General features: G+C 41.8%; 1 protein-coding gene across 5 annotated transcripts in view; it reads right to left on the bottom strand.

Annotated features, from left to right (window-relative positions):
- Positions 1 to 15,598, bottom strand: part of Slc12a6 (solute carrier family 12 member 6) — an 80,356-nt gene that overhangs the window by 4,676 nt on the left and 60,082 nt on the right. For all 5 annotated transcript variants that reach the window (XM_074065570.1, XM_074065571.1, XM_074065572.1 and 2 more), the window contains 14 exons: positions 15,187 to 15,401; positions 12,269 to 12,427; positions 12,026 to 12,124; positions 11,694 to 11,751; positions 9,828 to 10,002; positions 9,241 to 9,359; positions 8,003 to 8,101; positions 6,199 to 6,318; positions 5,187 to 5,291; positions 4,691 to 4,859; positions 3,262 to 3,457; positions 2,426 to 2,595; positions 612 to 743; positions 75 to 182 (listed from right to left, as the gene is read on the bottom strand). In XM_074065570.1, the coding sequence (XP_073921671.1) occupies positions 75 to 182; positions 612 to 743; positions 2,426 to 2,595; positions 3,262 to 3,457; positions 4,691 to 4,859; positions 5,187 to 5,291; positions 6,199 to 6,318; positions 8,003 to 8,101; positions 9,241 to 9,359; positions 9,828 to 10,002; positions 11,694 to 11,751; positions 12,026 to 12,124; positions 12,269 to 12,427; positions 15,187 to 15,401 (1,924 nt within the window). The remainder of the gene's footprint in view (positions 1 to 74; positions 183 to 611; positions 744 to 2,425; positions 2,596 to 3,261; positions 3,458 to 4,690; positions 4,860 to 5,186; positions 5,292 to 6,198; positions 6,319 to 8,002; positions 8,102 to 9,240; positions 9,360 to 9,827; positions 10,003 to 11,693; positions 11,752 to 12,025; positions 12,125 to 12,268; positions 12,428 to 15,186; positions 15,402 to 15,598) is intronic.

Here is a 15,598-nt window from a genome sequence, read left to right as displayed (position 1 = left end):
AAGAGCGTCATCCTGTGAAAACAACACATGGACAGATGTCAGAACCAGGACCACATCAACCAGCAAGGCCTCACCTCTCTGTCTCGCTCTGTTTTGGACAGCCGCATGTGGCGGAGCATCTGGGACCTCTGCTCCATCATCAGAGTGCGCTCGTAAGTGTAAGCCGATATGTCACTGTCATGCTGCAGGTGTCACAGTGGTGTCACAATGGGCCAAAAGCAAAGAGTTTCGAGAAAGTGAGACAAAACTTAACACCAGAAAAAGTATCACAACATCAGCCTTTCACTCTGTTTTGTTCAGGCTTTGAGTCTTGCCTGTAATCTAACCATTACATATATTTCCTTCAAACACAAAACACAAACTTTAGTTTTCACACATAATAAAGATGCAGTAGACAGGTAAGAATCTGGCAGAAAAATAAACACAAGCTGTGTAATAAAGCAAAAACAAAAAAGCAACCCAAGCACACAGTATTTATGCATTCTGTTCATCTAGGTCAAATCAGGGCTTTGTTGACCCAGGGGACCAATCCACATTCACAGCTGACAGTTCCCAGACCAGCAAAGGCCCTGGACTGACAGGGTTGGGTGGGGGATGGTGGTCTCTCTCACCATCTCCACCACCTCCACTTCTGCCTCGATGCGCAGGTGATATAGGAAGGTAGCCAGGTCCTTCTTCATCTGGATACTGTTGTCTTCCAGCTGGGCCACTGTGAAGATCCGTATGCTGCATTTTCGCCACACCTGACAAGAGTGTCGCACATACACGGAAAATTAAGTGTGATGAAACCAAAAAGACCCTGTGAGGCATTTTGTCCTGGAATGACCTTGCTATAGTAACAAGAGTGTTTCTTCCTATGGCAAAGGGTTGCATAGGCAACACAATAAATGCAGTTTTAAGAAGTTTTTTTTGAGAGGGGTTGGTTTATTTTCTGACAGGGTCTCCCTATGTAGACCACTCTGGTCTTGAACCCTTGATCCTCCTACCTCTACCTCCTGAGTGTTGGAATTACAGGCACAAACTGCCCAGCCAAGCTTTAAGGAGTTCTTTTTTAAGTGGTATGGAGTTTGAACTCAGGGCTTTGTGCTTGTGGGGCGGGCACTGTACTACCTGAGCCACACCTTCAGCTAAGGAGTTCTTAATTTCATAATGTGAAAAAAACTGGCAAAAAGGGCAAGATGGCTCAGGTAATACTGTGGAATATGTAGGTGGCATACAACTAAAATCCTTGTAATCTTCAAAGTGATAATTCTGGGATTTTTGGGGTTTTTTTTTTTGATGGTCCTGAGGCTTGAACTCAGTTTCATGCTTGCTAGGCAGGTGCTACTCCACCAGCCTGATAATTCTGATTTTGTGTGTTGAGGTGAGTAGAGCTGGCAGGCATTACATAACTTCAGAATGTGGGCTGTCACTGGAAAGACTAGGGCAGTATTAGAGGGTTGGGACTTTCAGCTCCAACCCCCAACCTCTGCGGAGGGCAGAGCGGATAAAGGTTAAAGTGACCACCAGTGGCAAATGACCTAGTTGAGCATGTGTATGTAGTAAGGCCTCCACCAAAACCTAAAGGACTGGGTTCAGGGAGCTTGTGGACAGATGAGCACGTGATGGTTCCTGGAGGAGGGACATGCCTCTTCCCAATGCCTTGCCCTCTGCATGTCTTCATTATAATATTCTTTATAATAAATCAGTAAATGGAGGAATGTTGTTTCCTTGAGTTCTGTAAGCCACTATAGTAAAAATCAAACCCAAGAAAGGGTTATGGGAACCCCTTCCATAAGATGCATAGGAAAACCAACCTGGGGCTTGCAACTGTCATCAAGGGGCGGGGCAGTGATTCTTACTGGACTGAGCCTTCTAACTGTGGCATATGATGCTACCTCCAGGTACACAGGTCAGGGTGAATTACAGGATACCCAGCTGCTAACCACTGTAAATGCTTGTCTGATTGATGTGGGCTGGAGTGGGGACCGCACATCAATGTGTCCTCACTTGTGAGTCATTAAGAGGGTGTCTTATTCAGATAGAACACCACGCAGACTATAATATTTACTATCTTAAATTTCATTTAGTCTTATCAAAGAATGAGCATGTGTGTATATGACACCCGCCCCCCCCCCCCCCCCCCGCAAAGCTTCCTGACTTTGACTTTTGTCTTTTTTTTTTTAAAGATATGTTCATGCGTCACACTTTCTAAGGGCTCATCTGGAACTTTTTTAATTTGCTGAATTTCACTTGCACTTAGGTTGTTATCTAATACAAACAAAACTATTTCCTCTAAGATTGAAACTGTGATTTTGGGAGAGCTGGTAGAACAATTTTCACCTCTTTAGACTCTAAGCCCCAACACCATATAACCAAAGGAGAATCTGTCTAGTGACTCAGGACAGAAGGGAGGAAGACTTTCTTAGAAACCTGTCTAAAATACCTTGTGCTGTTTTAGAAGGAAGGGTAACAGCATGAGCATTCCCCCATCATGCACGATCCACCATACATCAATGTTCCCTTCAGAAAACTGCTCCACATTGCTGGGAAAGAAGGAGACGTTTTTAGCCACCAGCAGGGCGAGATGGGCAGCCGTTGTCACTCGAACTGTGCCTAGGGGGAAAAAAGATTCAGGTTAAGCAGAGACGAACCCTCAGATTTGTTTTACCGCCTATGAGCTAGGAAAGCAAGGATAATATTCTTTTACATTTCTGTGAGGAATGTGTCCTGTTTACATAGTAGGTGATGCCTCCTTAAGTAACAAAAATCATTGAGAAACGTGTGAATAACTAGTAATCAGATTGAGAAGCATAGGTTAGGTTACCAGATAAATTCTGAGTACTCCATATCTAAGGGGGCATCCAACTTGGGGAGGTTTTGATGCTGAAGGACACCCCTCCAAATCCTGTGAGGGCACCAATACCAAACAACAATTGTGGAGACAATGCCTAGCTGGACACCTGAATATAAATCAAAGCTGGGAAGGGCAGGTAGAACCAGGCTACTGCTGATGAGATGTTTGGGTGGCCTTGTAAGGCCATGTTTCAACAATGGCACAGTCTCTAGGCCAGACAGGGAGGTCGGGGGAAGGGATTTTTGTTGTTTTGGGTTTTGGGGATAGGGTCTCTCAGTATGTGGTCCAGGCAAGCCTCAAACTTGCAATCCTCAGCTTCCCAAGTACTGAGATATAGATGTGTAACACAATCCTGGCTAGGGTGATGGGGATTTGCTTCTACCCATAGAACACGAAAATTTTTTTTTTTTTTTTTTTTTTTTTACCAATAAACGTCTTCCAAGCACGCGCATCTTCACTTTGACGCCAGCCATTAGGCCAACCCATCACTACGGTGTTGTGCTTCATGCCCCCGAGGCCACAAGACTGGATGAGGTGGGAAATGCCCTCCCTCAGCTTGGCGGCCACCACCAGCTGGCAGAATCCTTTTATCTTCTCTGCCTCCATTAGGTGCTTAATGGTCTGAAAGAGAGACAATCATCAATGAGCAGCTTCACATGGACCTCTTAACTCTATTCTTTCTCCACATTCTCCTCTTCCAAAGAAAAGTCCAGAAGTTGAGACTGTTCCAGGGACATGCTACCTTCTTTTGTCTTGGTCACTTTCTAAGTGCTTATTCACATTTCTACCTACACAGCTGCTGTCTGCATGTGGTCTCCCTGCCCTTTCCTCTCTCCTGCTTTTCTTCCTTTGTAACATACCAAAAAAATCAAGAATAAGTGTCCCCGCCCAGTGAATGTTGGACAGTTTCTTAATTGACCAAGGTGAGTCACTAGGGTAACTTCCTCCCCAGCCCTGCCATGCCCTGACTTACCCTCTGGAAATTCAATCTGATGATTCAGTTGCTCTTTAAAATTTCTTCAGGTAACATTTCCTTTATGCATCAACCATTCTTAAATCACTTCTGACATTTTAATGGTGATTACTAATGATACCTGTGTTTGATTTACTATTTTATCTAGTCAAGCTAATTTAGAGATGGTATCTCACTCACTTACTTTACCGTCTTGTGGAAAATGGATAGCTTCTTCCTAAGACACTGATCAATGGTGTGGCTAGGGTAAGAACTGTGATGGGGGAGGAGGGAAAAACCTGATTTGCAACCTTGCGTTCCTTACATCACTCTAGACTAATGTTTCTCAGCACTTCTAGTTTTTAGGGTTTCAAAAGATTCTGTGTGAAATCTAGTAAAGTTTCTGGAATGCAGCTGAAAATGTCTCCAAACAACAGGATTATTTTTATCATTTATGATGAAGATTAGATTAAAAACTACTTTTCAGGTGGTGCCTTATACTCAGCACAGCCAATCAGAAATGGCAAACCAATGTTGCTCAGGCTGTCACATAACTTAGCAAAGAGGAAGAAAGGTTGATTCTTGCCACTTGCTGTCACAAGATTCAGGAACCATCCCCATAGCTGAAAGGATAGATTATTTACATGACCTTGATCAGTGCTCAGGTCAATGTTTGGAGTCTATCTGGAAATGCTTAGCTATGAAAAAACCTTACAGGTTATGCTTTAAACAAGAAGAAAAAATAAGTGGCTATTTTCTGGCTCCTATTATTATTTTGGAAAATATGTTCAAAAGTTAGTCTGAGCAGGTGTGGTGGTACACGCATATAATCCCAGCATGTGGGAGGCTAATCTAGGCTACACAGTGAGACCCTGTCTCAAAAAAAATATCTTGACTCTTACCTGTTCAGCAGCTAACGCTTCTCCATAGTTCTCTAGGAAGTTCCCCACGATGACAGAGCCCACTATTGTGAGACCCTTCCCTGCTTTGAGCTGCGAGGCAAAGGTGAGGAGGCGAGGGTGCTTGACATGTAAGTCTTCATCCAGCTTCAGTAACACAAGCAGCTGAGGCCTGTGAAGAGGTTGAGGGTGTGGAGGGGAGAAAACACTTTGGACTTGGGAACAGAATGACAACTCATCCTTTAATTCAGGAAAGCTATATAAAATACATAATTTGACAGAAGACCAGAGGAATGGCAGGATGAAGGTACTGCATTATTATCCGAAATTGGTCAGTGTTCAAGGAAGAACAGGACATGAGCTACATGAAAAGGCAGCAAGGATGGGGGCAGCTTGAAATGGGTCCACTGACTCACATGATCCCCCATTCGGTAATCAACAAAGCACATTCCTGCGTTAACTGTGGGCCACACACTCTGGGCAATGCTGATTCCTTTACCTCCAGTTTTTGGTGTGTGGAGGGCCTTCTTCCAGCCGAAGCAAAGCAAACCGGGCAGCACTGAGGGACAGCCCACGGATACCGTCACCCCATTCCTTCTCAGCCCTGGGGACAAGGGGAGGAGCAGAGGCAGATCTAAGCTATAGTTAAGTACACTTTCAAAGAAGAAAGTCATTTTTCTGAGTCTAAAAGTAACATGCTGAGTGGGAAGATCAAAATCCTATTAATGTTTTCACACTGCTCTTTACTAGGCCGATGAGCCCACTGCGAGACAGTGGAGGCCACCCTGCTCAAATGCTTCAGAGTAAGGCATGGCCCTGTTCATTTACCCAATGTACAATGGCAGTTTGGATTAGGAAATTACTACAGATATAGTAAATAGTGGATAGAATACAACTCAACATCATCTTCTGAACCAGGATGTTATTTATTCCTCATTTTGCTAGTTGTTACAAAGTTGTTCAAGACTAGTTTAACTTTCATTTCAGAGACATCCCTTTGACTTTTAGTCAAAATCTTTTTAGATTAGAAAGGGATTTATTTGTGTTATACTTTGTTCAAAACTGGTCCCTGTTGTTTGGACAGGTCCTTTTGGTTATTTTCTCTTGATATATTCATACTTTCTCAACAGGATCACCCTGTAGAGAAAAGCTCCTACCTATCTAGAGGGTGGTCAAGGGAATCAGGGATGGGCAAATGCAGTTACCTGGGATCTTGGTGCAATTTTCACTGAGCTGGCTCTAGCCATGTTAGCCATTCTCTCTCTCTCTCTCTCTCTCTATATATATATATATAGATAGATATAGATATAGATATATATATACACATATATATATATATATATATATATATTTTGGAGACAGGGTCTCTCTCTGTACCACCTGGCCTCAAACTCATGATGCAACTGTTTCAGCCTCCTGAGTGCTAGTATTACAGGTGCAACCCACCCCAGCTTGCCAAACCAGCCATTCTTGACACTCTTAGCAGTGGTCAAGATGAAATCCATACTTACCCTTGGTACTCAATGTACTTGTAGATCATACCAGCTATTACCATAGCCACGATGGCATAATACCAGGAAGAAATGAACATCAGAGCCAGACAGATACTCATTCCCATGAAAGAGAGGGCCCTAGAAATTAAAAACAGACATGTAAACAAAAGGGTGGATTTCTAAGTGGAAAGGAAAGAAGCCTGTGCTAGGGGTGCTTTCCAAACTATTTTTCTAAATTTACAATCCATTAGACAAAATATTTGTAAGATTTAATAAAAATTAATTATTAGAAAAACTATCACGTGGCTTGATGCTGTGGCAATGTTTTTGTTTGTCCTTATTTCTTGTGATACTGGGGCTCAAATCCAGGGCATGCACATGCTAGGCAAGCATTCTACTCCTGAGCTACACCCCCATTCCACAAGGCAATGTTGAATCGCTATTATGATTTCTAAATGTTTATGCTCAGTTTCTATGGTCATCTTATTATGGACTGGCAGCAGTCAGTAACACATCTGTGCCGAGCCCCAAACACCATCTAATACAGGATGCTTCCCATTGCTGTAGAAACATAAGTGAACATGGCTGCTACAAAGTCACCTGTAGCTATGAGCATGAATACTTATTAGGAAAGTAAGGATTGAGTCATAAACGTTAACAGCTATGATGTTTTTCATGTAAATATTCCTAAAATTTATGAACATTTAATTATCATACTGTGGCACACACTGAGGAAAATTTGCTATTAGTTTTCTTACAGTGCATAGGAGAAACTGGTACACAGTACCGAAGTGCTTGTTTTCATCAAATAAATGAAGTAGACAACTACATTTACTGAATTCCTTCTGTGTACAGAATGAACCTTCTAGGTCTGTGTTGAATTTTGAAGTGTGAATTTGGAGAAGATTAAGATCTCATAAATAATAAACAGAAAGAGAAAAAAATAATAGAAGCAAAATAGCAACACAGACATGTTCATCATGAATTTTTAACTAAAGTTAAGGAAAGAGGATCAGAGGTGTTAAAATCATTTGAATATGTAGGTTACAGCCAGATAAAAGCCATGTCACTGTTTACCATTGGTTAAGTGAAGTCAGAAAGGATGAAGGAACATTAGCAAGTGGAAAATATAGGACACAGCAGAAGAACTCAGCTTACAAAGGGGAAGAGATGGGAAGGAGGTGGGATGGACGTCAGAGAGCCAGGATGGCTCCCTCAGGACCAGAGGCTGCACCACAGCTGCACCAGCAGCAGCCTTGCATTGAGGGCTCACTCTGTACCATGCACTGTAGTAATAAAAACTTAGAGGTACTGGCCCCCTTCAAAAAGGAGCACAATGAAATTTTACATGGTGCTGTGCAGTGCTACAGGTTACAAAGCTAGAAGCAGTTGAGGTGAGATATAAACTTGGATCACCAGACTTCATAGTCCACGTTCTTAAGTACTAAATGAAATTCTCCTAAGGAAGACAGTGTGAGAATGAAAACTGATAATATATGAATGTGAAGATAAAAATGATGAAATCTAGTGCTCAGCTAAGAGGGAAATGAGAAAGAAGATCTGCAAAGGGAAGGTTGGCTACTTTAACATGCAGAATGAAGTAGCCTGGAAGAATTTATTTTACAGTTCTGACCTTTATTCTTAGTAGGTACTGTAAATTATACTGATGGGAAAAAAGCTGGAGTAGGAAGGTAGGGATTCAGGTGACAATTGAACACTGAAATAATATGGAATGACTGGCCGGAGAAAAAAATTGTTTCAAGAATCTCCTAGTTTTCTAGTTCAAAGACGGGGAGGTAGAGGAGGAAAAGGGCAGACTTACCAGTGGTAGTAGCGGAATCTGGGTCTCCAGTTGGGTGTTCGAAGTAATGTTTGCAAGGCACATGCCAAATTCACAAAGAGGTAACACATGAGGAAAAACCTGAAAGAATATGGAGGAGAGCAGTAATGATTCTTACTGGAAGATGGCTGCTTGAGGTCATTTTAAGTAGATGGGGGGCATGTACTGTGCTGAAGAGTACAGATGGCTAAGCCTTGATTAGTAAAGAAACCTAACCCTTCTCCTTTGCTCTCAGCCACGGGCCGACCAGTCCTCACCCAACTGCTCATTCACCCCTGTTCAAATTCACTTATGTTCAAATTCACTATGGATTATTCCTACTTAAACATCTCCAACCATTTCTGTTCCTTTACATCTCTGCTACTGCCCTCCCATGTTCAGCTCTCATTTCTTCTTTCCCGTGAGCATTTCCAGCTCAATGTATCCTTCTTCTAGCCCATTTTTTATGTCGATATCTTTATTTTTTTCTTTATTGTTGAATGCCCGTGCCTTTGTGACCTGGCTCTACATCTCTAGTCAAATAGCATCATCCACTATAGCTATGTTACTCTCCATGTGCTATGTTACTTCATTCCCCAGTTCCTTTATACACATTCTCAACCTGGAACATTCTTTCTCTGCCCTTCTTTGCTAAGCAAATTAACCAGTCATTTTTCAAGGTATATGTCACTTCCTACTGAGTCATGGTTTGCTCAGATGCTGAGTGTCAGTGCTTCCGTGGCACCCAGTGCTCACCTTTACCACCTCTGCTCCTCACATTATGTAGAGTCTTTGGTTTCCTCGTCTGTCACCGTTCTTTAACTGTGCCTTATCCTTCTTTGTACTCCCAGCATGTTACACAGTGTTACAGAGGTAATAAGTCATCAATAAATCATAGGTAAATGAATAAAAGCTAACTGTAGTAGTGAAAGCTACAACCAATTGACAATGAATCAGAAACGAAGACAAAGCTGGAGGTATAGCTCAACCATAGAGTGCTTGCCTAGTATGGGCAATGCTGTGGATTCAATTCCCAGCACCAGGGGGAAAAAAAAAAGAAGAAAAAAAATCATACTAATTTATAAAAGTTAGCCTTCCATGAAAGTTGCCAGGAATACTTAACTGAATTTGAACCAGTGTTTAGCCCCCACTCTGTCATTATCAGTATTGTTATGTGACTAAGAGAAATTGTGTCACGTATCATTTAAGCAAAATAATCCAAGAGAGTAACTGGCTCTTACATAGAAAGAATTGGGGCCACGAGATCCAAAGAGGCGATGAGGATTCCCAGCTCTGCAATGGCAGCAGTTAGCAGCAAAGCCCAAGTAGGCTCCCCGTTGGCTTTGCTGTGACCAAATACCTACAAAGAGGGGAAAATATCAAGCATAGGTATACCAAGTTCTTTTAGCCTACAGTTTCATACATCTGAAAAATAATAGTATTAGCTGGGCACTGGTGGCTCACGCCTGTAATCCTAGCTACTCAGGAGGCAGAGATAAGGAGGATCGCGGTTTGAAGCCAGCCCAGGCAAATAGTTCACGAGACCCTATCTCAGAGGAAACCCATTACAAAAAAGGCTGGTGGAGTGGCTCAAGGTGAAGGCCCTGAGTTTCAAGCCCCAGTACAGCAAAAAAAAAAAAAAAAAAAAAAAAGTATTACAAGAGTCATCTTTTAAACACTTTTGCAGTTATCATAAACTCATCCTGGGATTTAGAGGGTCTTGTATTAAAACCCCACGTCTGTGATGTACTTATTCCTAAGCCTACAAAGACTACATTTCCCATAAGTCCTGAGAAAAAAGAAGAGGGCATAGGAAAGAGTCACTCACCCTCAGAAATGGTATGATGTTATCCTTGGCAATAGCCTGTAGCAGCCTTGGTGCACCTGTGAGGCTCTGGAGTCCAGCCCCACACGTTGAAAAAAAAGAGCCAATAACAATCACCCAAGGGGATGGCCAAGATAAGGTGCCAACCACCAAATTACCTTTCACAGCGTCCCCAAATCTGGAAAAGAAATCAACAGGGGGAAATTTAATCTGGAAATAACTTTAGATTGAAAGACTAGGGAGACACTCACCCAACCCTTTCTGTAAAAATTCTGTAAATACCATGAACAGAAATTTATAATTTTTACAGAATCAAAATCAAGATAGAAAAAGGGCTGTGGACATTCCTCAAGTGGCATAGCACCTGCCTAGCAAGCATGAGACCCTGAGTCCCAACCCCAGTACTGCAAAATTAAGATAGACGTAAAAATTAAGAAATGTAAAGGTAGATAGTTTTGATCAAAAGTGTGAAAACACACTTATGAGCTAGCTGTGGTGGCACATATCTGTAATCTAGTACTGGAGGCTGAGGTAGGAGGACTGTGAGTCTGAGGCCAGTCTGGGATACATAACAAGACCCTGTTGGAAAGAAAAGAAAAGCAAAAAAAAAAAAAGATCACTGAGAACCAGGGATATAGCTCAGTGGTAAAGTACTTGCCCGGCATGTATAAGGCTCTTGGTTCAACTCCCAGCACCACAGAAAAGGGAAGGGAGAGGGGAAGGGAAAAGAAAAAAGTAGGTGCTGATGACCTACTTTAAGAAAGTTATTAAGAAAAAAATAACTTACAGGGCCAGAAAATAACCTTAGCTTATGGCTCTTTCCTTCAGACTTTCAAAATATCTGCTTTTGTGGAAAAATGGAAAAGTTTGAAGAATACAAAAAGTGGGGGGAGGTCCAAAATCTAAACATTGTGCAGACTTTGTATATTTTAGTCTATCTGTCTGTCTATCTGCCAGTCTATCTATCTATCAGTCTATCTCAGAAGGTCTTGGTATGTAGTCCAGGCAGGCCTTGAACTTGCAATCCTCGTGCCTCAACCTCTGAATCTGGGATTAAGCTGTGCACCACCATTCCTGGCTTGTTTTTTTTTTTTTTTTTTTGGTGGTATTGGGTTTGAACTAAGGGTCTCACGCTTGCTAGGCAGGTTGATCTTGTTTTCTGTTTTTTTTTTTTTGCGGGGGGGCGGTACTTGGGTTTAAACACAGGGCTTCACACTTGCTAGGAAGGTGGTCTACCACTTCAGCTTGTTATATTTTCAAAAACATCTTAGATCAGATCTTAATTATGCACCTAATTGTTTTTTTTTTCTTTTTTTGCTGTCCTTCTGTTTTGAACTCAGGACCTCCAGCCCTAATTCCATATTTTTAAGCAATGCATGACAACCCATGAATAAAAAGTTAGTGCTGTCCATTCTTTGGTCACAGTTTGTGCTCATGCACACACCCACTGCCTCAACAGATTGTTTTCCTTGTGGCAGATTCCTAACAGGGAGTAACTAAGAAAAAAGATCAAAAGATTAAAATATTTCCAGCAGTTCTTAGTGCACAGGGAAGTACTTTTTTTTTTTCAGACACAGTCACTGCTTTTTTGAACAGCTACATTTATTGATACCTACACGTTTATAACAATTTGTCTACTAAACTGTCAAGAAATCTATGAAGTATTTCCTTTTCCCCTTACTGCTGTGGATCAAACTCCGGGTCTGGCATGTGGTAGGAAAGCACACCCCAGCCACTGGCCTAACACCTATTTTCTAATTGTTAGTCATTATTGACATCTTGCTTGGGTTTCTGAGAGTATAATGTCTTGGAGCTGTGCTGGATGTCATGGAAGATAGACATGACTATTACAGAGAAATAACTACTCACTTGTCTCTGAGAACAACCCCTTCAATACAGGCACCAAAAAGGACAACATTGCTTAAATCTGTCATCCTGTGAGTCAAGGAAGCTATTACCCCTGAACTAACATCAGACACAAAGTACCCACTCAGGACAGGTCTCCTATCAGTAAATGGATTGCTACATTCACTAGTCCTATATAATCATTCTCAAATTATGTAGATGAGGTAGGCAGATTATCTGGCAAGAAGTGAGGTGGTACAAAGAGACATCTTTATGACTAGGATAAAAACTCCGATTATCCTAGTTGTACAGGAAGTTCCTATGACCAAGATTCAGACTGGCCCTGGAAAGGATACAGACAAAGGACGTGGTCAGGATAGCAAGGATGGTTCCAATGGGGATGGACTTCTGAGCATCTTTCAGGTCTCCAGATCTGTTTGATCCAGCCATGATACCTTCAGAGAGGGGAAAACAAGTCAACTTCTTGAGTTCCTGGACACTTTGATATCCATACAGATACGAAAACTAGAGACAAATCTGAGTCCTGAGAATAGGATTCTGTCTCCTGAGGAAAATCAGTGTCTTGGCTGAGTGCTCACCTGTGACAGAGGGAAAGAAGATCCCCACCAGGAGAGTAAAGGAGGTGGTGATGTCAACAAGGACGTATTCATGGTTCAAGCTGCCCAGGACATCGGATGATTTGGCTGAGAGCTTCTCAATGATTTCCCCCTTGGGTAGATAATTACTCCACAAGTTTTCTGCAGTGAGAAAAAATGAGAATATCAGCAACAGCAATGTGAAAACAATGCAATTACATGGCTTCCTACCTAAACATCACCCCAAACCAGATACTTCGTTTATATAGTCTTTGAAACATTCTGGTTTTTATTTTTTTGAGGTGTGGGAGATCAAGCCCAGAGCCTTGTACATGCTAGGCAAGGGCTATACCACTTAGCCATACCACCCAGTCCCTTACAAAAGTTTTTAAAGGGTTTCTACTTCTTCTGCCAAGTGTGTGCACATGAACACACTGTACAATAAAACACACACGAATAAAACATAATGCCCTTTCTCACTTACTTCAAATATAATTTGACAGAATGCTATAGTGCAGCAGTTGCAGATTAGTAAAAGCTCAGCAGACTGCAACGGAGTCAGTAGTCTTATCAGTAGTCTCTAAAACCTTAGTGTGAACTTAGAGACTCTTATCAGTAGTCTCTAAAACCTTAGTGTGAACTTGCTTAGTGTGCAAGGAAATGTGTGGACCCAACACTTAAGACAGATGTCACTTAGGCAAGGAGCTTCAGAAATCCACATGTGTAGATGTGGTGACATTTAAAGGACTATTTTAGCAAGAACACTGGCAATTTTTCAAGAATACACAAAGCCAGGTGTGGTGACACATGCCTGTGGTCCCAGCTACCTAGGAAGCTGAAGGAGGAGGATTGCTTGAGCCCAGGAGTTTGAGGCCAACTGAGCAACACCATAAGACCCTGCCTTAAAAAATGATACCCAGAATATTTTATCTTATCCTAGATTAAAAAGTGACTTGCTTAGCTGAGTGTTGGTGGCTCCTATCTCTAATCCTAGCTACTTCAGAGGCTCAGACTAGGAGGATTGAGGTTTGAGGCCAGCCCAGGGCAAACAGTTCATGAGACCCCCATCTCCAAAATAACTGGAGCAAAATGGATTGGAGATGTGGCTCAAGTAATAGAGTGCCTGCTTTGCAAATGTGAGTTCAAACCCCAGTCCCACACATACACACACAAAAAGTGATTTACTCAGCTATCAAAAGAATGTAAATTTTAACAGATACAACTATGCAAGGGAGTCCAGAATAAGGATAGGTTCACCAATAGCAAAGGTGAAATATGCCAGGCATGGTGGCACACACACACCTACAATATCCCAGCACTCAGGAGGCTAAGGCAGGAGAACTGTGAGTTTAAGGCCAGTTTGAAATCCTGTCTCCAAAAAAAAAAGGAAAAGAAAGCAGAGCTATATTGAATTAAGAGCTGTGTGGTGTGTTAAGATTTCACCTCACCCCTGTTAGAATGGCTACCATCAATAACACAAACAACAGCTGGGCACCAGTGACTTACATCTGTAATCCTAGCTACTCAGGAGGCAGAGATTAGGAGAACTGTGGTTCAAAGCCAGCATAGGCAAATAGTTCTGTGAAAACCTATCTCAAAAAAACCCTTCACAAAAGAGAGAGAGAGAGAGAGAAAAAAAAAAGGGGGGGCCTGGTGGAGTGGCTCAAGGTGTAGGCCCTGACTTCAAGCCCCAGTACACAAAAGAAAGGAAGAAAATAAAAAAGAACACAAACAACAAATGTTGGTACAGATGTGGGGAAAAAAGAACCTTCCATATGCTGCTCGTGGGAATGTATATCAGGTGCAAAATCTATGGAAAACATTATGGGGGCTCCTCAGAAAAACTAAAAATAGAACTGCCATATGATTCAGCAATTCCGCTCCTGGAATATATCCAAAGGAATGTAAGTCAGGTTACAACAAAAGCACCTGCACACCCATGTTTACTGCAGCACTATTCACAATAGCTAAGCTGTGGAAACAGCCAAGATGCCCCACTACTGATGAATGAATTAAGAAAATGTGGTATTTATACACAATGGAATTTTATTCAGCCACAAAGAAGAATAAAGTTTTGTGGTTGTTTTATGGATGGAACTGGAGAACATCATCTTAAGTGAAGTGAGCCAGGTGTAGAAGGCCAAAAGTCACATGTTTTCTCTCATATGTAGAATACAGACCTAATACAAATGCAGTAATATCATGAAAAACAGGTCACACTAAGGAGAAGTCACATATGAGAGAGTAAAAGAAGGAAGTGAAGAAGGTGAATATGGCTGATGTACTTTCTATACAAGAATGAATATAAGATTTTTAAGCCTGTTGAAACCACCATAAGAAAGGGACTAAAGTACAAAGAAGAAAAATAGAGATGAACCAAATCGGGCTATAATATATATAAACATGGAAAAGCCATAAGGAAACTCCCTGTGTAGCTATCTTAAACAACTAAAAATGTAATTTTTATTATTCTTCTTTTCCTACACAAAACTGGAAAAAGAAGGGTGGAACAGGTCCTGCCTGGGACAGGAGGGGGGTCGGTACCAGTGGGAGTGGGGGATGAAGGAGAATGATAGAGGGGTGAATTCAAGTAAGATATATTTGATATATTGTAAGAACTTTTGCAAATGCTACAATGTACCCCCACTCAGCACAATAATAATAATACAAAGAGCTGTGTGGTGAGCTTAAGGAAGGAAGTGGCACCATAGCAGCACCTCTCCAAAGACAACAGAAGAGTCTCAGGTGGTGGACTTGGGGGGGCAGGGTGAGGAGGGTGCAGCTCAGTGGTAGGGTGCTTGCCTGGCATGTACAAGTCCTGGGTTCTGTCCCCAGCACAGGGGAGGGGGAAGGGTTGAAGTTGAGAAAGCCTCTTTTCCTCCGAGAACAATAAAATACACGTATAATAATTCCTAACTTACCTGTAATGATACCACTGGCCAACCCAGGAATGCCCTGGATTGAAGTGACATTGTTGTGAACAAAGTATTCATCACAGGTAGCATTGAAAAACTGACTTGAGTTGCAGAAGAAGCCCCATAACTTTGATGGTATTGTCATGTTGTTAATTTCCTTGGTTTTAGAGCAAACATCAATGTGTCTTGATGAAAGGGTGCGGTTACCTAGCATGCAGACCCTAAATGAAAACAAACAGGGAAAGGGAGAAAGATCAAGGGGAAAAAAGGAAATAAGTTAGTAAAGAAAATAAATCTCATCTCCAAGAGCTTCTCTTGTCACACATAGGTGGAAAGAGACTAATATTTATGGACTAGCACGGTGAATGATGACTTATATTTCTGCCAGTTTAATCCTCACAGTGGTTTCACAATGACT

This window comes from Castor canadensis, chromosome 2 (genome assembly GCF_047511655.1).
Source record: "Castor canadensis chromosome 2, mCasCan1.hap1v2, whole genome shotgun sequence".
NCBI lineage: Eukaryota > Metazoa > Chordata > Mammalia > Rodentia > Castoridae > Castor > Castor canadensis.
This window is presented reverse-complemented; position numbering and strand designations above follow the sequence as displayed.